The 26576-nt window shown below is 44.2% G+C and overlaps 1 protein-coding gene and 2 long non-coding RNA genes across 11 annotated transcripts; 2 read left to right on the plus strand and 1 right to left on the minus strand.

Moving 5' to 3' along the window:
* Positions 1-3131: 3131 nt before the first annotated feature.
* Positions 3132-10033, plus strand: LOC120655581 (C2 domain-containing protein At1g53590-like). Its single transcript, XM_039933474.1, is given in 13 exon segments — positions 3132-3769; positions 5868-5942; positions 6040-6183; positions 6379-6474; positions 6574-6705; positions 7032-7184; positions 7296-7337; positions 7655-7703; positions 7984-8076; positions 8179-8362; positions 8546-8672; positions 8853-9614; positions 9616-10033. Coding segments are annotated over 13 exon segments (2046 nt in total). The 5' UTR covers positions 3132-3643; the 3' UTR covers positions 9679-10033.
* Positions 10034-16397: 6364 nt separating this feature from the next.
* Positions 16398-23955, plus strand: LOC120655582. Of its 7 annotated transcripts, none has more exons than XR_005667598.1 (8): positions 16398-17136; positions 17506-17607; positions 17748-17807; positions 21831-21971; positions 23018-23133; positions 23224-23274; positions 23373-23654; positions 23745-23955. It is a non-coding gene; the product is annotated as an uncharacterized LOC120655582 (long non-coding RNA). The 7 variants fall into 7 exon arrangements; XR_005667600.1 differs by having other exon boundaries at positions 23749-23955; XR_005667597.1 differs by having other exon boundaries at positions 23373-23650.
* LOC120655583 lies at positions 18748-20684 on the minus strand. Of its 3 annotated transcripts, none has more exons than XR_005667604.1 (4): positions 20488-20684; positions 19948-20378; positions 19135-19272; positions 18748-19047 (listed from the first exon to the last, which is right to left on the minus strand). It is a non-coding gene; the product is annotated as an uncharacterized LOC120655583 (long non-coding RNA). The 3 variants fall into 3 exon arrangements; XR_005667603.1 differs by having other exon boundaries at positions 19922-20378; positions 20488-20683; XR_005667602.1 differs by having other exon boundaries at positions 19135-20378; positions 20488-20683.
* Positions 23956-26576: the final 2621 nt, after the last annotated feature.

Genomic DNA, 26576 nt, shown 5'->3' on the forward strand with positions numbered 1-26576 from the left:
GGGCGCGTGGAGCGCGTGCGGCGCGTGGGTGCACAGGACGCTGCGCGTGGGAGCACAGGGAGCGGCCGGCGGCAATGGCGGGGCGTCGTGCGTGGCTCGGCTCGCGAGCGGGCGCGAGAGCATGGTCGTCGAGGCATGCAAGCGGGGTACGGCGGTGCGGCGAGGTAGGCAGGGGCGGTGGCCGGTGATGGCGCCGATGGGGGGCGGCGCCGGGCTGCTCTGCATCACGTGGGAGAAAGAAGAGAGAGAAGGAGAAGGAAAAAAACAAAAGGAGAAAAAGAAAAAAAAGGGAGAAGAAAAAAAGAAAAAGAAGAGAGGGGGGCATCGGCGCGATTCGCGGCGGCGGTCGGCCACGCGCGCACTGTGATGTTCGGTCGGACAGCGATGCACGCGGAACGAGGAGAAGTGGGAGATGGAACAGTGATTGGTACAGGTGTCGGGACGGCGGATTGCCGGAAGATGATTTCGGGAGATTGGGAGCTCGAACGGGAATGGATTTTTGAAACGGGTTGAGCTCAACGACGGAAATGATTTTGGAATGAAATTTTTGGCGAACAATTTATTTGGATGAATTTTACGGATGCTATACCTTACACACATAGCTTGAAGAGGTAAAGACAACCTCCATATTTATATTGGTCATCCTCCACTTTAACCAGCAAGGTGGGATTAAAGGGTTGCACCACTTGCTCACTTCCTCACACACACATGAGCTTTTGAGATTTATTTAGAATTTCTGAAATATTTAAGGAGCCAAGCCCAAAATTCTATCATTAATCCCCTTTTTTATTAGGTTTGGTTTGCTATATATGTGCGACATCTAATCTTCTTAGCCTGGTAAAGTGCATATTCTTACGTAGTTAAAATTATGGATCTGTCTCCTATGTGACTTAGATATTGCATTCTCGTAAGTCACTAATAACACTAGACACAAAAACAAGATATAAAAACAAAATAAAACAAAACAAAAACAAAACAAGACACATAGATCGATTCTGGATGGAATCCAATGGTCCGCGTTGGTGACTTACGCAAATACAAGATTTAAGTCATCTTAAAAAAAGTAAATCTCTAAAATTATATGTGGCCTTATGGTAATATGACATCATCCTTATAATTTTTGGCGTAGCGTAGAGTATTATTCTCCTAACCATATACTCCCTCCGTATATGTTTAGCAGTATCGACTGCCTCGAGAGAAGCTGCAACAACCAATCGAGCTGAATTCCTTTAGCATCTACGATACACCAGTAGCCCTATTTAATAATAGCCAGAAAACTATCAGATGATTTGTTAGAAATTTATTATTTTTATATCTCACAAACAAAGTCGAGTTTGGAAAAGATATTTTACAAGGTTGTGTATCATCATATCATCTGCATGTGTGATTTTTTTGGTGAATTTAGACGATTTTTTTACTGTGATTTGCACGAGTTTTCACAGTAGGCTGTTTCCATAGCATACGTTGCCAACAAAAAACTACATTCTAATTAATCATTTCTTGGTATGCACAATCGTATTCTAAACAATCTCTAAACTATACTTCCTTCATATTAGAAAGAAAGTCATTTCATACAATCTCAAAAACAACTTTAACCACTATCTTTTCGCTAAAAAATTATAAAATAATTAATATATATTTTTATGAAACATATTTCAAGATGAATCTACTTATATCGCTTTTATATTTTCAAAACTCAATCTAAAAAAGTTTATGACCCAAGTGATTTTTGTTCATTACATGGCTTTTATATCAACTTTAACGTCTTCCTTTACTGTACCGATAGAGTATCTTCGTTACATCCAATCCAAGTGATCGTCACTTGATGACCCATGGATGTGGTGGTGTTGGTCAGGCTTCCAGATGCAATTAATTTAGGTGAAATACCACCAAACATACTATTTCCCGTTCTTGGTCAAAACAAGCCAAGCGCCACGGTCCGGTCCAGTTGGTTCACTGCTGATAAAATAAATAAAAACTTACTGGTTACTAGTAGAAAAACGCCACCAGGTTTGATGGGCGACGGAAGAAGTGTATAAATGCGACTATGCCACCAGCCTTCGCCGTTGTGGACCAAACCCAGAGCCACGAGGTTCAAAAAAATCAAAACCCACTTGGCCTTTTGTGCGTTCCATTCCTTGCCGCCGCGGTGGAACTCTGACCCGGTGGGAGACATATCCTGTGCAATCAGGAGACATATCCTGTGCAATTAAGGTTATGGTGCAATCACCATATAATCCAACTAAAAAAAGTCTCAAAAAATTTTGAAAAAATTCTTGAATGTGCATCTCAACCTACTTCATCTATATATAAAATTTCAGGCTCAAATTCGTCCTCCTCTAGAAGTTAAAAAAAAACAAATTTTCTGACAAAAGTAATAGTTCAAATGCAACCTAAATTTGTCTTTTTTTAACTTCCAGAGGAGAACGAATTTGACCCTGAAATTGTATATATAGATGAAGTAGGTTGAGATGCACATTCAAGATTTTTTTCAGAATTTTTTGAGACTTTTTTTAGTTGGATTGCACGGTGATTGCACCATAAGCTTGATTGCACCATAAGGTTGAGACTTTTTTTATCCTGTGCAATCAAGCTTATGGTGCAATCACCGTGCAATCCAACTAAAAAAAGTCTCAAAAAATTCTGAAAAAATCTTGAATGTGCATCTCAACCTACTTCATCTATATATACAATTTCAGGGTCAAATTCGTTCTCCTGTGGAAGTTAAAAAAAGACAAATTTAGGTTGCATTTGAACTATTACTTTTGTCAGAAAATTTGTCTTTTTTTTAACTTTTAGAGGAGGACGAATTTGAGCCTGAAATTTTATATATAAATAAAGTAGGTTGAGATGCACATTTAAAAAAAATTTTAGAATTTTTTGAGATTTTTTTTAGTTGGATTGCATGGTGACCCCCGCCGCTTGTCCGTATCCCGCGAACGCGAACCGGGCGGGGCCGCCATTGCTTAGCCTGGGAGGAATCCGGGAGCGACCGGCACCCCCAGCGTGGTCTGCTCACGAGACATCCCGGCAACAAAACCCCATCCGATCCGATCGCCCGCCCGGAAAGGAGAGAAAAACCCACTCACGCGGCATCGGCGCCCGCACCCACAAGGCCCCCCGCCCGCGCGGCTGCCCATGTGACGAGCTCCCCGGCCGCCACGTTCCCCCGCGGCCGCCGCCACGCAGCGCCAGCGCGCTCGGAGAAAATATTTTTCCCAAATCCCCCCGCCGCCGCCCACCCACCACCACCGGGCCAACCAGCGGAGCAGGTGGTGCTGATGACGGCAGCTCCCGCACCCGCAGCTCGGGGCGCGGTCGCCGCGTGAGAGAGAGAGAGAGCACGCCCACACCGGCTGGCTATTTTACTGCGCCCCCGCCGCGGTCGCGGCTCTCGCCTTTCCGCCCGCGGCCCGCCGCTTTTCGTCCCCCCGCGTGTGGCCTGTTGGCCTCCCTCGCTCCGCCGTCTCGTCGGCTCCCCGGCACGGACACGCGCGGCGTTCGCACGGGGTTCCGGCTGTCCTGAGGAACAGCGAGAGCAGGAGCAGGAGCGGTAGTGCGGCCGCGCGCGCCGCAGGCCACTGGACCGGGCACCAGCGGAGGAGGCTGCCGCCGGCCCGTGAAGTGAAGGACCCTCGCCGCGATGGATATCACGGAGGTCACGGTGGTGCACCACGCCGCGCTCGTGCTGGCGGCGCTCTGGGCTGCCGCGTCCGCCGGCTGGGCGCACCCGGCGCTCTTCATCGTCGCGCTCCTCTACATCTTCGCGGTGAGTGCGCATGCTCCGTCCACCGCCCACCCGAGTCTCCCTCTCGCTCGCCTCGGATCGATTGCTTCGCCGCGTTGATTGATTCCTGCCGAGAACCCGGCGAATTAGTCAACTCTGCCGCCAGTTTGCTTACTACTACATTTGGGAGCTTAATTTCCGGGCTGCTTCTCTTAATTTTTTGCGGGTTTCTATTCCTCCTTGTTCTGAATTCATCCGCATTGTTATGAGCATGCTTTGAGCTAGATAGATTCACGAACATGCTCTGTGTTTGGTGCGTGCCTGATCAAGATCAACTCAATGTGCTTTAATTTGCCCGGTCGCTGTCGTGTGGAGACGTCATGTCTGACCAAAACGGGCCATGTGACAGCGTTGTTCAAAGCATGTCATTATCATATTTAACGCGCTGGAGATATTCATGTTCCGTTGGTGGAAGGATGATGTACGCTTCCTCCGGTTCATTCTCTTTTACATCCAAACGTGTTGAAACAATTTGAAAAGTTAGAGCAAAGTGGACTACATTTGGTAAGGGAGGGGGAACATGGCAGTTCTTCTATTTATACATGACAACTAGATTGGCATCAAAGTTCGTATCAGTGTATGTTGGTAGTTCAGTATTTTACGTAATTAGAAAATGTGGTGGTCAAAACAAGCTATGGGAAATACAAAGTAAGGAGAGTAGATGTGTTTCGAACAAATGCCTTGGTAGCACATCCGCAGCTATGACGTACTCCCTCCTTTCCAAATTATCATTTTGGCAAATCTAGATACATCGTTTTTGCTACATATCTAGATATAGTGTATACCTAAATGCATAGCGAAAAGCCAACACGACATATAGGGGCCATTTAGTTCCCAAAAAGTCCCAAAAATTTTCGGACTGCCAGATGTTCCCTGTACAACCCAAAAACTTTTGGTCCTTAGTGGTGCAGGCGTTTAGATGCCGAAAATTTTTGGACTGCACAGCAGCCGCATTCAATGCATGCATGCAGTGTGGAAACATGCAAAGCTGGACTGGCCAGCATGTGCGGCGCCACTGTAGCATTTGGGGCGGCGAAAATTTTCGCGGTGTGGACGTTGGGCTGTTTAGTTAGCGAAATTCGGAACGGGCTGAAAACCGAAATTTTTCAGGCCAGGCCGAAATTTTCCGGGAACTAAACGGGCTCATAATTTGTAATGGAGGGAGTATTCAATATTGCTATGTCTTGTGTAAGCTTATGTCAAGATTGCAGTCTGTCCTGCAGTACAATCAGTCAATTGAAAAATGTAATTTTCTTTTGAAGCAATACATTGTTGACTTATTCCCCTATGGTCATTGAGGGCCATTCTGCATTATTCCGATCTTGTTAGGGGAACATTACACTGACTTGTATTCACACTAGATGTAGCCTTCTGGAGCAGGTGTGTAAACATGGAATAGTTGAAGGTTGAAGCAGTTAAAATCAGTTACTGGTCAATTATTCCTTCTATATTCCTTTTAAATACGATATCATGGTCATTATTTTAATAGTGTGACTTGAATCAGCCAAAATAGCTACTCAATGGATTTGTTAGTGTTTTTAGTGCATTGGACCTATGACTCAGTTAGACTTGTACAATTTCCTTCAAGATTCAAATACATTAATCAGCTACTCGATTTTGACCATCATCCGACTCCAGTCTGTGTGGTGCTTTGTAGGTTACTATAGTTTAGTCAAAATACAAAATAGACAGTTGAACTCATCTCTTTGCAACATGAGTCAGAGATTTTTCTTTGATATGGTCTGTCGACCCAGTACCAATTTCCTCATGTGCATTTTAATTTTATCATCCCTACCCTTGAAGGTAGTGTTGAGCACACTGGAGATCCTGCTTAGGAACTTCCTATGTAGCTGTAATTTAAGTTGTTATTTTCTTAGATTGTGTCTATCTATGCTAGTCTTAATATATTGGATAATCGACACTAATATTAAGTTTGAATAACCACAATGTGGTATGGATCTTAATACTGTCGACCAAAAATGCCTAGAGACATGACAATTGAATGCAGATACCCTATTCAGCATCCACTGTCCAGTCAGTCTTATAATTACCTCATTCATAGTATCAAATATGATTTTAGGTGAATGAAAGGTACACAATGAGACTGAGGAGAAGGCTACAGTATGAGGAAAGGAAATGTTCGAATCAGAGAAAGGTAACTTATGATTCATTTATTCATTTCCTAGTTCAGCTTTCATGTTGATCCAAAAGTCTACTTTCACGTCTTATTGCTCATTATATGTTTGGTCCAGCTTCTCTCTGATGCAGAAACTGTCAGGTGGTTAAATTATGCTGTAGAAAAGATTTGGTCAGTTTGCATGGAGAGAGTTGTATCGCAGCAGTTCCTTTTGCCCATATTCCCGTGGTTCCTACAGAAGTTCAAACCATGGACGGCGGTAAGTACGAAGTTTGAACTGCTAGTACCTATAGCTTCCAGTTATAATATTTCTATTCGCGCATGAATTGGTTTTCTTTAGAGTTCTAAATTTGAGAAAGTAAAACAAGTATTTTCTCCCGGTTAATATTCTTTATATTCTTTTCAATAATAGTTATGTACCTTATTCTAATACCCAGTTATGTCGTTTTTGCAGAGGAAAGCAGTTATCCAAAGCCTTTACTTGGGTAGGAACCCACCGATGTTTACAGATATTAGGGTTGTTAGACAATCAACTGATGATGATCACTTGGTGCGTAATGATGATTCTTTTTTTTAAGATGCGAGATGCCCTTTCTAATTTCTCATTGTATGGACCATGAGAAGGCTATCATTTACACATTTCTGCCAGGTTCTGGAGATAGGGATGAATTTTCTTTCAGCCGATGATATGGATGCACGAATGGCTGTACAACTAAGGAAGAGAGTCGGATTTGGCATAACAGCAAACATGCATATAACTGGGATGCATGTTGAAGGGAAGGTAAGCATCCAACATAACCTCTCTGTTTTCTAATCTTAGTATGACTGTATGAGTGCTTTGTCAACTAGTTCTTTTTTTAAAAAAAAAGGTTGTCAACTAGTTCTTTAAACACTATCCATCGAGTCCCCAGTGTTAGGCAGACTAATAAATGTGCATTATGGGTGAGCAATGGTAAGGATCAGAGCAGCAGATAATTTTACAAATAGTCCCATATGAAGAAAGGAGAATATTTGTTGTCTGTTCCTTTGATCTTTTGAGATTGCATTGCATGTGAGACATGTTTCTGATTGTGTTGTGTTTACTAAACTTCTGGGGCCTGTGTGCAGGTTCTGGTGGGGGTGAGGTTTCTGCGACAGTGGCCGTTCATTGGGCGTGTTAGAGTGTGCTTTGTTGAGCCTCCATACTTCCAAATGACAGTGAAACCTTTATTCGGTCATGGGCTTGATGTAACTGAACTACCAGGAATTTCTGGATGGCTTGTACGTCTGCCTGTTTTAGTTTGTTTTTTATATTTACTTTTTTATGTTTCCATTTAAATCTCATTACATTTCTTTTGGCACTCAGTTTGTTTCCTCTTTCAAATCTTGCAGGACAGGATGTTGGATGTTGCATTTGGGCAGACCCTTGTTGAGGTTAGGTTTCTGAAGCCATGCGTCCCCACCAAAAAAAAAAGCTCTTTGTTTTGAAGTTCCCAAGTTTGTTGCATTAAGGGTGACCTATGGTTTTTCTATCGACCATATTTTAATCAATTTTTAAATGATGAAGATCAAGAGAACCTTTTGTATTTGCATCTGTAGCATGCTAGCCCTATTTCGACGTAACACTGTGGTTCAGCTTGTTACATGGTGTAGGCGTGTGGCTGTTTGCCAAGGCATTTAGTAGACAGTGTTTTTTGTAATATCTTATACCAGTATAGTTAATAATTTTAACATTTTTTTTATTTTTGCAGCCAAACATGCTTGTTATTAATCTGGAGAAGTTTGCCTCAGAATCAACTGGTAATTGCTATGAACTTCTTCATATGGTGCAATTTGATTTTCAACTTTATCAATGCTGGTTTTCCATTTCATGCTCTTTAAACTTGTGGCACATTAGTTATTTATGAGGCTAGTTTGCCAGCTCATTCAACTGATTTAAGTGGCACTGCCACCACTACAGTCATGTTAGTGTAGTTATATGCTTTGTTTGATACTGTTTTCTCCCTGCCTTTTTTTCACGCTGCTTTACTATTGTGTGAAATTACTGAAATTATTCTAACTTGTTTTCCATATGTATCAGAGAACTGGTTTAGTGTTGATGAGAAGCCACCTATCGCACATGCTCGCGTTGAGATCTTGGAAGGTGCTGACATGAAGCCATCTGATCCAAACGGTACGGAGAGTATTATAAAATGGAGTCGCTGTTGACTCTGCTGAGGACTTATAGGTTTAAAGTTACATTCAGCAAAATGCTCATAGTTGTAACCATGTGCAGGACTAGCTGATCCATATGTGAAAGGCCATCTTGGACCCTACCGTTTTCAGACGAAGATCCATAAGAAAACTCTTAACCCAAAATGGCTCGAGGAGTTTAAAATACCAATTACTTCATGGGAAGCGCTCAATCTTCTTTCTCTTCAAGTCCGAGATAAGGATCACATCTTTGATGATACTTTGGGGTTGGTTTCTCTTACCCCTTTCTTCTTTTTTTGTTGCTGAAATAATTATGGCTTTGCTTTATGCCTATTTGTATTTTGTACTCAAGGTAAAAAAATCATTTTATTTGACATCAGCAAACACTTTTAATCGATTTAACTACTACAACTATAGTAAAACTTATATCTTTGCCGTAACCTGTGTAGTGATTGTTCCGTAAGCATCAACAAATTAAGAGGTGGACAAAGGCATGATATATGGGTTTCGCTGAAGAATATAAAGACAGGGAGGATTCACATTGCTGTAACTGTAATTGAAGAAGAAAATGAAAAGGTAAGATCTGGTTTGACTTAGCCATGGTGGTTGACTAGTTTGCAGTTACTGGGTGGGTGGATATGAATTTTTCTGTTACTTAATGGTACTCTATTACTTATGGTACACTGGCCAGGACTACAATTTTTGCCCTATCCACGACTCCTCATCTTTACAATTTTTCTACACTTCTGCTTCCAGGTTCCTAATGATGAAGAGGTGCAGGGTGGAACGCCCAAAGTGGGCAAAGCTTGCACACCGAGTTCAAGCTTTTCATCCAGGACCAACAACGAAAGTGAGTCCTCTGACGAAATCCGGAAGATGTCTGATGAGTTTGAGCCTGTTGACATCGAAGGGTCCCAAAAGCCTGACGTTTGGGTACATCGCCCGGGCAGCGACGCCACTAGTGTATGGGAGCCCCGGAAAGGCCGGCCTCGATGCCAGGATTCCAAAATCCACCGGGAGAACGATGCTTGCAGTGATAGCCCAAGGTCATCAGTGTCAGAATCTAACAGAAGTGATTCCAGTACTGAAGAACCCACGAGTGGTAGATCGCACCGTCACCTCCACAAGGTCAAGAAGGGTTTGGGCAAGCTAGCTGGAGCAGTGTTTCACCGGAGCCCAAAGAATGGGACCGACGACGAAGCTTCCCCATGCGTGACACCTCACCCTAACATTCAGCCTGTTGGAGAAAGCAGGGTGTCAGTAACATATGTGGTCGATCAAGATCCTGGGAGCAACAGAGAGGGGACTAGAACAAAGGAGCAGCAGCACTCTAGCCCTGAGAGGGAGGAGCTGGACAGTTCGAGCAGGAGGCACCTGAGGAAGAAGGCAGCTCACATGGTCAAACATGCGGGCAAAACCGCTCATAATCTGAAGAGCATGTTCAGCAAGAAGGACCTCGACAAGAGCAAGGAAGAATGCCAAAACGAGGAGGTTGGTGATGTCGCTGCGATGAAAATAGATGGGGTGGCAGTTGATCCTCCTGTACCGAGCAATGATGTCGTCGAGCTGCCGGAATCTGTAGCTGATGATGGCAAGGACAAGGGCAGTGAGACGTAGTCTGCGTTCAGCTGTTTATGCAAAGTGACCTTGGTCTGAGCCTGTGCAGGATAGTAGTTAGTTATCTCAGATAGTCCCCTAACACCCAACATAGAAGTCGGATCTTGAGAAATGCTAGGCTGGTCGACGGTTTCTGTGTGTGCTTAACCCATATGGTTTCTACTGTGTATTCAGGGCTCGAGGAACGTCTGTGAATATTATTATGTACATTCTCGAAAATGTCCTTACGACTCAATTAGAAACATTGAGTTCAAGATACAATATGTCAGCCTGACAACAGTTTATTGAACAAGTAGAAACACGAATTCAAGTACGTCGAATGTGGTGAGTTCAATTTTTTAGTGGGTGTAGTTACCGGGCGTAACTTTTTTTCTTACACACATAAATACTCTCCCCTATAAACATACTCCTATGTATCGGTAACCTATCCTACAAGTACATTCGAGTATCACCGCAGATGACTTAGTGTAAGGAACATGGTCACATTAGGCCATTGTTTGTGATTTTGGTGATTGTGTGACAACATAATCAATGAGACTAATAAGTTTATGAGATCATATTTATGGAATTTTTAGGTTTTATGGATGATGTCCAAACCATCTCCAAGATGTCCAATTCACCGTTGAGATATATCCAATCCACCGCTGAGATGCCAAACCATAGTGAAAAAGCAATCGCGACGAGTTGGACAAAAGGATGCAGAAAACAGTAGCACCGGTTGACCGGTGATTAAGCACTGGTCTAACCGGTAGGCTTCGGATACACCGGTGCAATGGGCCATGCTATGCTCAGGCCACGTGGAGAAAGTCAAGTGGCACCGGATAAACCGGTGATGTCAAGATTGAGGCTTCGGTGCAAGTACCATATCATAACTCGGAGACGATGTCAAGCAATGGAGAACAGATGGTTCAGAACCGGTTACACCGGTGCCTCACCGGAGCAATGCACCGGTGCAATATCGCGGAAACTAAGGAGAAAAGGTTAAGGACCGGTTGAACTGGTGTACCACTGGTGCAATGGACCGGTCTAACCGGTGGCCCTTGTCAGAAGGCCCAACTGCTAGTCAGTGCCGTGAATGACCGGTTACACCAGTGCCCCCTCACCGGTCTAACCAGTGCACTGCGCAGAAAAGCCCCAACGGCTACAAACAACTCTATAGACTTGGTGGGCTATATATATGCCATCCCCAGGCATTTCAAGGTTGCTGGAGTTCAGAGACATCACACTCACATCCAAGAACACCTCCAAGCCATCCAAGAGCTTAGTGATCATATCTTTAGTCCTTAGCACACATTTGAGAGTCCTAGTGCTAGGTTAGCTCTTAAGAGAGTGAGAGAGCAAGGCCTTGAGCCCTTGTGCTGTGGTTCTTTAGTGAACCAACAAGATATCTTGGTGCGCCGGCCCCTTGGAGCTTTGAGGCTCGCCGGCAACATCAACTATCCTCCGACTTGGTGTGGAGCGGCGTGGACGACCTTGTGCGGGGGACGTGGAGACACCCATCCTTTGTGGAGAAGCTCCTTAGTGGAAAATAGGATCAAGGTGACCATGATTGGGTTCACGGAAGATACTTGATCGCCGTGAAGCAATACTCTTCGTGAGTACTTCAACAACGTGAATGTAGGTGTGCCTTTGTGGCTAACTGTAACACCTCAAGTGTTAATCACCTATAGTTAAGGCTAATCATGTGTTTGATATCGTCATTAACACTAACCGTGCATGCATAAAATCATTTAAATACATTTTGTTAGCTTGTTAACACATGAAATGATGTCTAGGTTTCAACCCAATAAAACATGCTTTAAAAACAAATTTTAAATTCTTGTTCAAATAAACTTTTGCCTAAAACTGAAGTTGTAGAGTTTGGAGTGGTGAAAAACTTTCGTGTTATGGTTTTTCAAGTTTCATCACAAAATTTGAAGAAAACTTTTGATTTGGCTTTGAAAAGGACATTAATGAGTTGGTTTCAAAATTTCAAATTTTAAACTATGATTTAATCTTCAAATGAAGTTTTGCCTGAAACAAAAGTTGGAGGAAATTAAATTTTGAACAACTTTCATTCTTAAAAATTTTCGTGTTTCAATGCAAAAATTTGAGAAAACTTTGATTTACAAATAGGTCCCTGAATTCTTATTTCCTCGCACTTCAGTCCCTAGCTCACCTCACTCCCTCCTCACTGTGTTCTCCCTCACGCCATTCGGCATCCGTGCGCCGGCGCCGCCTCACGGCCGGCCACGCGCCGAGCCCCCGGCCAAACCGCCTCGCGCGCCCCCAGTATCGCCCAAAACCGCTCGCCCTGGCGCCCTCCCACGCTTGCCATGCGCCCCACCGTCCTCTGCTCGCCACGACGCCGAGGATGGCCGTCGCCGCGCCGTTGCCTTCGCCACCGCTCAAGTCATCCATATCCGAAGACGAAGACAACTCCGAGTTCCCCTCTCCGTTCATCGCGCTAGAGCCAGTGCCCGGCTTCCCTCCTCCTCTGCCCAGAGCGGGAGCCGCCGGCGCCATGGCCGCCTCCCCTTCGAGCTCGCCGCGTAGCCCCTTTTTCCGACCAACCTCTGCCCGAGCTAACCCCACAGTGAGCTTCCTCTCACCGTGGCGCAGCTCTCCGACCTCTCCCCACTCGCCCAACACCGCCAGAGCACTGCCGCCATCACCATGGCCTCCGCCGCCCCCTAGGCCACCGCTGAGCTCCCTCCTCCACCCCTTCTCCTTCCAAACTGACCCCCTAGCTAGCTTCCTCTCGCCCCCATGAAGCTCCACGGCAAGGTCCCCGTCGTCCAGGGTCGCCGGAGCGGCACCGCCGCCGCCGCCGCCTGGAGCAGAGCTCCATGGCCGGCCCGCCTCCGTCCACCCCAGCCCCAACCGCAAGCACCCATAGGTCCACCTCGGTCTCCTCTCCCTTCTCCCCCACGGGGCCCTCGCCGCCGGCGAGCCCTGCCGCCGGAATCCAGCCCGAAACTGCCGCCCCTACTCTGTTCTCCGACCAAGGGCCTATTCACGAGTCCCAAATCTTTCTGAGCCCCTTTCTGCAAAATCCAGGGACCTAAACATAATGTTAGATTTGTTTTTAACTTTTTGCAGTGAGTTTGTAAATTCAATTAAAAATCGTAGAAAATCCTAAAATAGCAAATAAAGACTTTTTGGAATCCTTATCAAAATCTCTACCCTATGGAACCATAATATGACATGTTTTAGTTAGAAATTTTTTTGCTGCAAAAATAGATTTATGATTAATAGTGCATAAAGACTAGTTGTACTTATCTTTTTCGTAACCAATGTTTGGTGCCAAGTCATACTATGAATTTTTTATGGTAGATTGTACATGTGATTCTAGTGTTACTATAAAAATTTCATGCTCATTTCTCATGTTTAGCTATAGTTTTAATTAAATCTTGATTTATGCCTAGGTTAAATGGTTTTATTTCTCCAAGTTTTTCTACTGTGTTTCATGAGTTGAAACTTTTACAGTACCTTTACTTTGGTTCATTGTTGCTGTAGAAAAAGTTTGAGAATTTTTTTTAGTTATGCCTAACTAGACCAAATGTTTTTTTGTTAAGAAAAACTACAATAAATCAAGGAAAATAATTTCTATGCCTGGAAAAATATAATATTTTTTTACTAGAACTTCTCCTTGAGTACATAATCATGACAGTAAAGTTTGAGCCTCTGGAACTCAGTATAATTGTTTGTATAATTTAAACTTGATTAGTGTAGCTATCACTTGCTTTATTTCTTTTATGCCTTGTGTAGTTTTTCTTATGCTAGAATAAATCCTTTTGTAACTTGTAAATGCGTAATTGAAGTTAGTAGCATGCCAAATTTTGCAACCAACTGGTTCAGCTTTGTTGTCACCTGCAGTGCCTAGTTAAAATGTTTAACGTGTTTTTCATTTAGAAATTGGTGAGGTGTTGCCTTAATCGTGTTTAATGCCTGTATAAGCTATCTCTCAATATCTATGGTCCTGTTAATTCAAAAGCATGCAGTTCCTGTAAATCATGCTAACCCTGTTAGGTTCAGAGTGTTCTTGGTTTGTGTACTATGTTTATGCTTGCTTGCTAATAATTTAAGTCCATAGCTACTTCTTTTTGGCTCTAGGCGGATCCTTAATCTTCCTAATGCTTAATCTTCCTAAGTGAATTAGTAGCCTTCCTTTATAGGAGACACTTCAGGCTAAAATGAGTTTGAACTCTGAACCCACACATTAGCATCCATGCAATTGTGACCATCTGCTTGCTTTGTATGCCTTTCAAATGCTTTGTGTGATGTTTTCCTTGAGTTCATACATTTGCATTGTGGCATATCATTTAGGTACGCTAGATGCGCGACGCATGGAACTAAAGGACATAGTTGATGCCGAGTTAGAAGATGGTGTACTGGTGGGCCGATCCAGAAGATGGAAGTACCGACTTCAGTCATGCTTGGGCCAGAGATGCTATCAAGCTGGAGTAACTGAAGGCCCGGCCCAAGGTCGGAAGGGCACAAGGCCTTGTTTCTACTAACACTAACTTTGTATCAAACCCAGGCAAGCCCCGGAGCATAACCCTAATTTTAAGTATTCAATGTTTATTTAAGTATTTCGTGCATTTACGTTCTAGGAGTTGTATGAAACTCTAGTATGCATGTTCTTCCTAGGTACCTGAGGGTCAATACGAGTATACAGATGTCGTTAGAAATGCTCTGCTAAGTAGGATCTCGGTAGAAGTCGAGTGATTCCTGTCACTCGCGAGATTTAAGATCTTGTTACTTGTGGCAATGTGGTTTGAGAATGAATCAATGAGGAAAGAGAAATGAAGACCGGGCAGAGATGAATTGATTCTGGATATGAAATGGATGGAAAGTAAGCCTCCGCCTGTGTCGATTGAGGACCGTACCATTGTTGGCATTGCTGACCGAGTTTGAACAGTAATAACCACATGCCGGAAGTAGGAGGTAGTCGAAACCGGTAAGCTAAATACCTGATTTGCAACGATACTTTGAATCGCGACCTGCTACTCTGGGAGTGGGATGATGGCGGGTGTTGGAGTGTATGTCGCCTCCTAGTTCTCTGGGAGTTCGCTGTGAGGGACCCTTCACCCGGGTTTTGGCAGGCGTGATTCAGACGTCGGGGTAATGATGGGAACGGTTGACATATGTGGTCCGGCGTGGCTGCACGTGTCGTGTGAGTTAGGTCCACCTTGCAAGGTTAAATCGGATCGATTCGCCGTCTCTCTCGGTTAAGAGAACCTTGGTCACTGTGTCACATCATAGTAAAGAAGTGAAAATTAGAAGAGAAGTATGATGAGATATGTTTGTGGTACTCTGTAAAGATTAATGTGATCAACCATGCTTGCTTTAGATGTCAGTCAAATCTAGTTGGTACTTGATAAATTTAAATTGAGCTAAAATATTGAAAGTAAGGATCCAGTATTAGTAGCTTTCCAGCAAAACCAACTTCAGAGCCAAAAAGCTTTGCATGTCTAGATAGTGGGCTAAGTATACCCGAGTCGGGTAAGTCTTGCTGAGTATTAGTATACTCAGGATTTATTGTCACCCTGTTTTCAGGTAACTACTGCTGGTTGGAGCTAACCAGGATTCACATTGGTGGACTCGATGTGACGTCCTCACGTCATCGTAGTTATCGTGGTTTTCAAACTAAACTTCTATTTAAATTCCGCTGCATGTTGAACTCGGATAATTTGTTTAAACCTTATTTTGTAAAGCTCTGCTTTGTAAATTAACTTTGAGAACTTTTGTCTGCTTGTAATCATCAGTGCTCGTATTCGTACGAGACTTCCAGTGTTTTTCGATCCTTAACCCGACAGACAACCGGATTACACCATTTTAAGTGCGTGGTAACTTGATTAACCATTAAGATGATAGTTAGCGCACTTAAGCCGGTTTAATTTGGACGGTTCTGTTACACTAACCGAATCAGGGGATAAATTCTCGTGTCGAGAGTTTGCTTCCTCTCATCCTGCCTTTACGTTTCCGTATTTCATACTAGAAACTTTTGTGTGACTTGACTTTCATAGAGTAGTATCTTGATAGAATTGACTATAAGTTGCTAAACTCTTTTGGGATGAGAGTTTCACACTAGAAGAACCCTAGTTGCACATTTAGATAGCATGTTTTAATTCAAGTTTTGTGCAAACTAGTTGGAGCCATAGGTTAAGGTTTTTAAGTTGCCTAATTCACCCCCTCCTCCTCTTAGGCTAGATCACTCGATCACTTTCACTTAGCAATCGCCTACCTGCGTCAATGCCCATATGAAATAGATTCCCATAGCATTTTATGAGAAAAGTCTATTTCTTTTTGGCCATCGAAATTGAAAACCGGGTATCTTTGACGATTAAACTATGAAAACTGACAAATTTCACCATCTATCTAGTTTCAAAGGTGGTTTTGCATATATGTGTATTTTCTAAAACTATTATAATCTGATTTAATCTCTAAAAATTCATAGCTAATTCAGTTTAAATCAGAAAAATATGAATTGCGTATCAAAGTTTCTCAAAACATATAATCTACCTGACCATGCTCTATTTAGAGTTATCTGGCATTTGTTCCTTTTGCTAGTGTTTTATTGCTTGTAATCGTGACATTGTTTATTTAAATTATCGTTTGATGCTATAATAGATTAGGATCAATCCCCTAAAGCACCGATGCAAACAAATCTACGGCCACCCCACAAACGTCCCCTACTGAGTAGCCAAATCTTTGTACACCCAAACAAACTCACACAGAAATCCACCTCCATCAAAATCAACGATCTACACTTCTTCCATGATGTGATCATACCCATCCAACGGCCTGTCTTCTTTGGATCATCCCGCACATCATACCTCCACCCCCGCCATGCCCACTCCATGCCTCGCGTACGTGCCTCGCGACGCGAGTTCGATCCCCACGAGCGCTGATTTTTCCACACACCGAAAAAAAGAAACACAGCCCTCCCCGTATCGCTCCCTCCCACCGCCGCTTCCCTGCGTCGCTCCTCCCCGCGCCCCTCCCACCGCCGCCTCCCCGTGCCCCTTCCCTCCCCACCGGCACGCTCGAGGACGGGGATGGCGGCGTCGTGCTCGGCTCCAGCGCGACGGGCCGCCTCCGACATCCCAGGCGGAGCGCTCGCGCCCACCGCCGGAGAACGCCCACGCCCACGTCCGGTGCCGGACAACGCCCGCGGACGCCACCGCCGACGTCGCCCCCAGCACCCACCGGACGGATCTCGGGGCGACCTGTCCGGGGCAGCGAACCGACGCTGGATCTCGGAAGCCGTCGCTGGGCACTTGGTCGAGAGGGGGAGGGGGAGGCCGCTGGGCGCTGCACGGGCGGTTCGCCGTTGGATATGGGGGCAACAACTCTGCTTCTACGGTTCTACCTGACATCCGGTCGCTAGACTAGCAGCACCAAAGGAAGCATCCCTGCCGGCTGAGCAACACCGAATGTGAGGCTCATTCCCTCCAGATCTTTACCATTTCAATTGATTCCCATGTTTTTATGAATGTATCTGTGCAATGACAAATAAACGAAGGTAGCAAACAAATAGAAATTGATCATGTTTTATACACATGTCTGATTATTACACTTCTCTGCACAAATAAATGTTCATGTCATAATGTACAGATGTGGTCCATTATATTTTTATATATTGTTAATGGATTCCGCATATGGTTCAAATTGATTGTATAAGACCTTAGAAAAATAACATCATTTGTCTTAGTTTGAAATTTCTGAATTGTCTGAAATGTAGATTATAGTACCATACTACTTTATTCCAATGGCAAGTTAATGATAAGTTTTTCTGCACTCGCAGGGTTGTATCTTCTACTGGCAGATTAGATGAGGATAGGTTGATCCTGTTGTGATTGTGTGCTCTACAAAGAAAGGGTGGAAGCATGTTTCTTACCCGTCAGAAGTATGTTTCTTACCCATTCAGTCCAGCTTGAGAATTTAGAGATGCACTAGGTGTATGCCCGTGCGTTGCTACGGGTAAAATAAATTCTCTACAAAGCATCAATCTAATTTGGCTTAAACAACATGGTCATATATGTGTAGGTACATTCAATACCAATCATGTAACAACACTTGGGCAAGACGAACGTCGTATATGTGTGGGTATGTTCTAAAATTTTAGAATTTCCAAACATATAACCACTTTAAAGATAATTATAAACAAGCAGTTTTGACCATTGCATAATATAGAATTTAAAAAATTACTCATTCTCCAAAAGTACATATCATCGATCAAACAATAATGCATCAATATATATCAAGAAAATTCAATTATGAATTTCTTGACATGCTTAACAAAAAAAAAATCATGTTGATGGCATAATCCCTAGAAAACAAACTACAATCTAAACTTGTCTAATTTATCTTGGGATCCACCATCTCATTGTGCATTCTGCAAACTACGCACAATGACAAAAGCCTACATTTGCACCCCCTGACACTGCATTACTATTTTTCAAATATTTAAATAAGCTTTATATTTATATTTTAATGATCAATAAGAATTCAACAGTAACATGTACCTTAGTCTGAATCTTTGTTTTGACACTGAAAGTTCTGAAGCTCTGTTCACACTGAAAATAAAGAACACTTGCTACTAATAGAGTAGAAGGGCTGACCACATACCCAGACCATGAACATTTAGATAGATAATATATAGGATTCTATCAAATCAGAAGCACAATATAACATTTTATCTCCCAGCATCGCCGTAGACCTAGCGAAGTAGAAATTCACACTGTTACTGTAGTCCCAACACAAAGGCTTCATGAATAGGCTCAACTGGTGCGCTCCTAGAGTCCTATGCTGCCATCAGAAATAGAACATTTTTCTCGCAATTTTGACATCTTAAGCTGACTTCTGCAATGCTTTGGAACCATCAATTTTCATTCTCTGTCGCAACAAGCATTAAAAGGTGAAAATAGATGCAGAATCAACAGACTGGCACTTCATATGGGACCTTCAGACCTTGTATATCTTGTGGCTTTAATAAGCAGAGAAATGAACAGAGAACTATAGATGCCTGAGATATTGAAGACATAGCTTTGGTACTAAACATCCAGATAAATGGTAGGAAGCACTGTGACATTGGTAGTTGACAAGGCATGAAAATTAGAAGAATGCAGATCCACAAGGAGATCAAACCAGAGAATACAAAATTTGTTGTAGCATACATAGGTTTAATTGGCAAGGAATACCTTAGGCTAATGAATAATGCCAAGGATTGTTGAGTGAACACAAGACCAACAGTTGGCTGGAGTGTTGAATGCACAAGTGAGTATGCCCAGAATCATGCTGTCACTTGGTAAATTCTCACTGTCCCATTTATGTGTTAAAATTAGTGCTGCAGTTTGACCATCACTCATCAGTCCTCGACAAAGCAAAGCAGATGCAATTTACAAAGTGGAACGTAAGAGACAAGCAAAAGGACCTTCGGTGCTGAAGCCCCTCAGTTTACAAGTGGACACCTGCTCCTACCTCCCAGATGATAGCATACGCGGCCCTCAGCATATTGTGCTTGCTAAAACCATCCATCCATTCATGTACTCCATCTCAATTGGGGAAGTGCCTGTGTATTATATGTAAAATGAGAAATGGAGCAGAATGCATCATAAAAATCAAAGCTCCATGTTGACAGCGTAATAGTTTATACAAAGGCAAAATCAAGAACATGCAATGAAGTGTTTATCTCCCATATAGACGTTGCTCCCCTCTGACAGAAAATACAACAATTGAATCTGTACAAACTTGTCAAGGCCAAAACATCTCACTACCATTCCAGATAAACAGAAGTAATATAAATCAAACATATTTGTGTTTTTTTGCGAATAGGAAATAATTTGTATGCTCAATACACTGCAGCCACCACCATGAGAAATGCACAAATGGATGAAGTAGAAAAAATAGATTTACATATGCTTGACTGATGTACTTGCACATCATTTCAGATGAGTTTCTATCCACACACGGCTTGGTTTACAGTGGCTTGACGAGCAAATACTTGGTTCAGTACAACAATGCAACAGAATCAAATTGTATGGTAGATGAACATGATGACGTGGAACTGGATTAACATGTATGGATCAGCTGGATTATTCGCACCCTCAGTTGGATTGGCTAGAAAAATTGAACACATTTCAATTTAGAGATGGATTGAATCGGCCAGAAAATTTCATTGGTCAAAATCTATTGAATGTATTGGATCGGTTAGAACTCACCATCAAATGGATCGACAAGAACTCACCATCAATCGGATTGGCCATGGATTGAATGGATTGGCAAGGAACTCAATGGATTGAATCGGCATCGGCAGAAAATAGCATCTGCCATGATCGATTAGAAACTTCATCCATGGAGGTTGGGGAGCGGAGATCGTAGTGTGGGGGATCTCAGCGAGGAGGGGTGGGGCGGTGCACACGGATGAGGAGGAGGAACCCCGGGGATGGCCGCCCCCAAACGGCACACGGCGGTGGCACTCGCCGAGATGGAGCGGGGGCAGGGCGGAGAGGGCCGCAGGTCACGGGAAAATAATCAGACGCACTGCCCAGCGCACAGCGGCGACGGTTGAGGCAGTCAGACAGGGGAACCATGGTGGCCGATCCACGAACACCACGCAGCGGCGGCGCGCTCCTGTATCGACATCGTCATCTGCGGAGGTGCGGCGGCGGCCTGCAACTGGAAGACGGAAGAAGATCAAATGCATGGTGGGCCATCGGTGAGCATCTCTGTGAGTAAGGGAGCGTCGAAACGGGGAGCCGATTAGATCGCAGGCAGCCGCACTTACGTGAGGGGAGGTGCCGAGCGCATGCATGGCTAGCGCCCTGGCGGTATGGCGAAGGCGGGCGGCCATGGCTCTCGCGGCAGAGGGGTCGGAGAGGAGGGGTGTCGCGGAAAAGAGACGGCCGGCGGGACGGCCCGGCGCGGACGGCGTGGCAGCGGCGCGGACCTTGGCGCGGCGCCCGGGACGGAACGGGCGCGACGGCCGGCGGGACGGCCCGGCGCGGACAGCGTGCGGACCTTGGCGCGGCGCCCGGGACGGAACGGGAGCGGCGGCCGGCGGGACGGCGCGGCGCGGACGGCGTGGCGGCGGCGCGGACCTTGGCGCGGCGGCCGGACCAGGCGTACGGCAGCCGGGACGGAGAGGGAGCGTCGACCGGGGAGGTGGGCAGGGACGGCGTGGCGGCGGCGTCCCGGCCGCGTGGCCGAGGGAGAGGAGGTGCAGCGACCGGCGGTGCGGCGGAGGAGAGGTTCGAGGGTTGGGAGGCGGAACCGTCGACAGTCGTGGGCGCGCGGCCGGGTGGGGCGTGCGGACTAGCGATGGCAACGGGCAGAAACCCGACGGGTATCACTAACTAAATCCATACCCGCCAAGGTAAAATCATATCTATTAAAAAAATCCATAGCCGTCGCGGGTATGATTTCATGCCCGTACCCGTACCCGTGCGGGGTTTTTTTTAACCGCGAGTTTCCCGTACCCGATAGAAAAAGTAACAAAATTTAATAGAAAGCATAAACAAATACACAATGCATTATACGCAAATGAGTCTATGAGTAGATAACCATCCATGGGAATGGAAGTACATGAGTCTAAGTCTCTCTTAGCATGTGATTGGACCTTATTTTGATACAAGACTTTGTGACATTGGTATTTTATGTTATATGTTGTCGGGTTTATTGTACCCACGGGTTTGCGGGTTTGGGTACTTGGAGAACAAACCCGCACCCGCAAACCCGACGGGTACGAAGTTTATCCCATTAAGAAACCCGCTGGTATAGAATTTAGTCTATGCCCCGCACCCTAATGGAGCAAAAACTCATCGGGTTTCGAGTACCCGTTGCCATCTCTAGTACGGACGAGCAAGGAGGGGGCAGGGACGGGTTGAAAACGTACTGCACACCATTGAAAGTGTAAAAGACGAAAAAAAATCCCTCTTAGAGTCTTTTTAGTAGTAGAGATTATCTAGCCAATCATTGATTTTGCTTAGATGAAACAATAGGTGTTGTGAGGTGCAGAGTCTGCACTACAGACATACCATATAAACACCTTGGCTCAGACAACATTTTTTTTTCGTTATTTGGGGTTCAGTGTATTTCCTATCTGACAATTTCTTAATCTTTTGTGTGCAGAGCTAAATTGTATATACCTCAGGTGTATTAGCTACATTCCGTGTGTACAAACAGGGGGACAGGATAAGCAGTATGCAGGCAAAACAAGGACAGGGATCTCCATCAGAAGATAGAGACCATGATAATGCAGCTGGAATACAGGTTAACTTATGTTTTCAGGATTTTAAATCTTGAGCACTGAATATTTGCCGACAACTGTAGAGTTTAAATTGTTGTTGGATTTCAGAGATCAGTGGCTTAATTTTCTGCTATCGGATTTGATTTTGTTTGCCTGGCGGGTTCATGCGTTGTTCCAGTAGGTTCACATTGAATTGACGAAAACCTACAGTACTGCTTTCAATTGCGATCAAATTTATATTGTTGCATTCCTGAGTTTAGGGTGTATTGGATTTCAGAGAATAGGACATGTTAATTTGTGGAATGGCTGCAATGAATAGTAGCAATGTAAGAAATAAGCATGCCAATTAATTATTTATTTCCAGCATGCATACAAGTCTGCATCTTTGCATCAATTGCAAAATGACAATCTAAACTTCAAATAGCCCCTGCTGCAGTGGAGAAAAGCTCTTACTATTTGTGTGTTTTCTGAGTCAAATACAACACATTGTTTACTTCTCTCTATTATGCATCTCACCATGTTATCTAGATTGATTTGGGAACTACTAACTGATGTGTTTCTGTTATGGAGGGAAAGGTGAGGTCCCGTGCTAAAGACTGTCCTTTTTTCCTGTCTCTCTCATTTATCTAGCTGAAACTGCATCATCCCATCTGCAATTTAGTTGTGAGAAATGAATGAGAATATCGTGCTTAGATTCACAAGCTCTTGGGATGTCACATCTTAATTAGGAATTTAGGATCACTAATCTACTTTTATGTTTGGAGTTGCAGCTTGGTTCTGAGAGAGGGATGTAGTATTGTGCTTAGACCCATAAGTTCTTGGCACATATATGTTAAATGGGGAAATTAAGGTCTACTGTTTTCAAGTAAAAGTTGATGGTTACCTATTTTTATACTATACCCATGATGTATCATGTATGCACGATAATATGATACGGGGTTTCTTGAGTTGTGTCTCTGGTTTCAAGAGTAAACACCTGATGATTAGGATGTCCATTTTCTGATCTGATGCCTTGTGATTGTGAAAAGTATCACATTCTACGCTATAAATTTTCAGTTTCTCTTTCCAGACAACAATACCATATCCAGCTGAAGTTGCAGAGTCAATTTATCAAGTAGAAAACATCCCTGTAAAACATGGAGATGATGAGGACGGTCCTTATCAAGAGATGGATACTGCTTGGAAGTTAGTGCTTGCTATTTTGCCTGCATGATATCATCGTTCTGTATTTTCATTGATGACTTCCTGCATTCCTGAAATTGTTACTGACCGCAGGAGAAGCAGTGGGTTTTCTCGAGGTGCCTCCATTTACTGAGGCGTGACAAGGTTTGTTTGCGCAGAATTTGCCGCCACATTTTTCTTCCTTGCTCAACAAAAGTACATATAGAAACCACATGGGCATGTTCATGTTGACTACATTACAGGCATCACCAGCATGGAAGATGACAGTCTTGGATTGACAGAGTTGCTGGAAACAAGGATCTGTACCTCGGCACTTTCAGTAAGAGAGATCTCTATATGACTGTAGGTTTTGTATTTTGAATCGACAAATATGTGGTGAGCAGAGCCTTTTGACGTAAGGGTACCTGCCGACCTGCCTCTTGTCTATTGCTCCATACAAATATAGGCTTTGAAATATATGGTTCTAAAAAAAGTATGCACTCCAGGCTTGAGGAAGGAGTGTTGAAGTGGACTTCAAATAGTATGTAATTTTCTAGAGGAATGCTAATTACTTAGTCATTTTTCTGCAACACTAATCTGCACCATCATTACTGATTCGAAATTTGTTGACACAGGGAGGGAACAAGTTTCTGAGCTACTTCCAGTGATGTATCAAGGCCTCAAGAGGAGTCTGCCTGTGTGAACAATTAGGTCTCGATTTGCTAAATATCCAAAAATGTGTAATATATTTACTCTGATGGCTGCTCTGTCGATATGTATGAAAAACAAACCAGTTTTATGTCTGCTTGTACAAACCGTCATTAATTTGTTTGTGACATGTGCTAACTGTGATCTAATATGTTGTTTCGTGTACATCTGAAATTTAGCCGTGGCGTTAGCACGGGCACCTTACTAGTATTGGCCAAATGGAATCATGCAAGAGATAATATTTTCAGAATTAAAATAAATTAGCTATAATTTTTTTAGGTTAAACCATATTTTATTATTTTAGAAAATATAAATGTATCCAAAATTACCTTTGAAACCAGGTAAAAGACCAAAATTATCCCATTTTTATAGTTCGATAGCCAAAGTCATCGGGTTTTCAAGTTTGATGCCTAAGATCAGACTCCAACAATAGTTCGATGGTTAAAAATGGACTTTGCCGGGGCTCAAACCCAGATCACCAGCTTGGGGGCTGGCTCAAGAACCACTCGGGTTCACCAGCTCTCGAAATAATTCACTTTCTTGGTTAATCCACTAAAAAATTGGACTTGGGTTACGAATTGTGTTTTTCATTCATTTAAAATGTAAGGTTGGTTTAAGTTCAAATAATGTTGGCTAGTAGAGGACATGTGACGGTGGGTGATTACCGCTACAGGAATTCGAGGAAACCCCTATTTAGAGATTTGGCCTGGGGTGTAAAATACGCAAAGATCTTCCTCACGGAAGCGGATCGAGACAATGGTTTTTAGACAGATCCAGGCTGCTCGGAGGCGTAATGCCCTACGTCTTGTGTGTTGTGTTTGTTTCTTGACTATCTTTGCTCTTTGGTCTAGTCGATCCCGAGAGCTTTAGCTAAGGAAAAGAGTCATCGGAAGGGCCCCCTTTACATGTCCAGCCGTAGCACAAGGATAAGCTATCCCAGCCGTCGATCTTCTTATCGCCTGAGCACACGGCGCCCCCCGTAATCATGATATTCTTACGGGGAAGCCGCGCCTCTCCTTGGGGCTCTGCACCCAGCTTTGCGAATGGCGGCCGGTGGGGTAAAACCTAATTTACCGCACTATTAAATAGTAGTGGCGGTGGCAAAACAGTAAATATCAGGAAGTCTGAGAGTCAGTTACTGTTTGCGGTAAAAACGGGATTTTTTGATATATTTCTTTTTTCTGAGATTATATTCCGGAAAAGAAAACAATCAAATCCCTTGACAACTACTCGACATAACTTTTCTTCTTCTGGGTTTACATTCCAGTCAAGAGAAAAGTACTCGAACATAGTAAACTACTCGATAGTACAAACCTAGTATTTATTCTAAGCTTTACAACAACTCGGACCTACACGCACACCTCCTGGATCTTCTGGGCGAGGCTGGCTGCAGCTACATCTACATCGGCCTGCGGCCATTACAAAGTATAAACTTGTTATTCCCACTAAGGGAATAATGATAATCATATTTTGGGAGAAAAGTTTCAAAGTGCAAGGAGGCATATTATAGTAAGCGCCTCGCAAGTCCTCTTCTTGCATCTTGCAAAGAAATTTCTCCTTCTCCTTGAATACGTTGTGACAAGATTAAATCTCCTCACCAGAGATGTCAGTTCTTGGGTACTTCTGTACTGGAAATCCTAAGAGTATGACACAACTAGATGCAACCCGTCCACAAAGAACCTCCCTCATTGGAATATGCAAGGAAATGATTCCCAGAATGGATCCGATGAGGGCAGTGGCGTTGTAGGGTTTGGCAGCAGAGACTTCCCTTGCCACTCGCAAGCACTCTTCTAGCATCTTTTGCTGGAAACACTACGCAATTTTCAGGAGGGCGAGAGCTTCCTAAATAAGAACACCAATTGTGAGCCATAACTTTAGTGGAGTGGTGCTTCTGGCGAGGCCTCTTGCCCACCTTTTATAGCCGCATGGGCTTCACTGGACAATGACCCGTGAACACTATAGAGGCAGCAATCACGGGTGTAATAGTGCAGATTCTCTGTTGTAACACCCTAATTTAAATTTCAGCATTTATTAATAAATTTAATTGGCTTTATTTAATTTTCTAAGGTTTATTGTGTTAGTCTTGCATTTAATCTAGTTTTTGTTTCGCAAGTAATTAAAATTTTCTTAGGATTAAATTTTGGTGTTGCATTCATGCTAGTGCATAGTTTTAATTATTTGAGTGTGGTTTGAATTCAAATTTGTATTTGAATTTAAACTTTGTTTGAATTAGAAATAGAAAAGAGAAAAACCCAGATAAATAGAAAACCAACCCGGCCCAAGCTGCCAAACCCCAGCCCAACCCGCTTCCTTCTCGGCCCAACCCACTCTCTTCCCGCACGGCCCAACCCGCACCAGACTCCACAGCCCAAGCTCCCTCCCTGTTGGGCCAGGCCGCTCGGCCTCCCCCTGCACCCCGGCCTGCCCCGCTCACGGCTCAGTCGGCGGCTCGGCCCAGCTCGCCACCTCCGCTCTACCGCGCGCTCACTCACTCGCACACCGGCCCAGCCTCCCGCCTCCCCCCCTGCGCGCCTGACCCCACCCGCCAGCGCCTCTCCGCGCGGAGCGCACGCCGCACGCACACGCTCACTGCACCCGCTGCCACGCCGGGCCCGCGCGTCAGCGCCCTCCTCCCCCCTTCCTTCCCGGCTCCGCGCAACGGCCGCCCGAGATCACCGGCGAGGTCGCCGGGATCCTTATCCCGCTGCGCCCCGCCGCAATCCCCGCCCGGCCCCTTTAAACTCACTCGGCGGACCCCC

Source organism: Panicum virgatum, chromosome 1N, assembly GCF_016808335.1.
Source record: "Panicum virgatum strain AP13 chromosome 1N, P.virgatum_v5, whole genome shotgun sequence".
Taxonomy (NCBI): Eukaryota; Viridiplantae; Streptophyta; class Magnoliopsida; order Poales; family Poaceae; genus Panicum; species Panicum virgatum.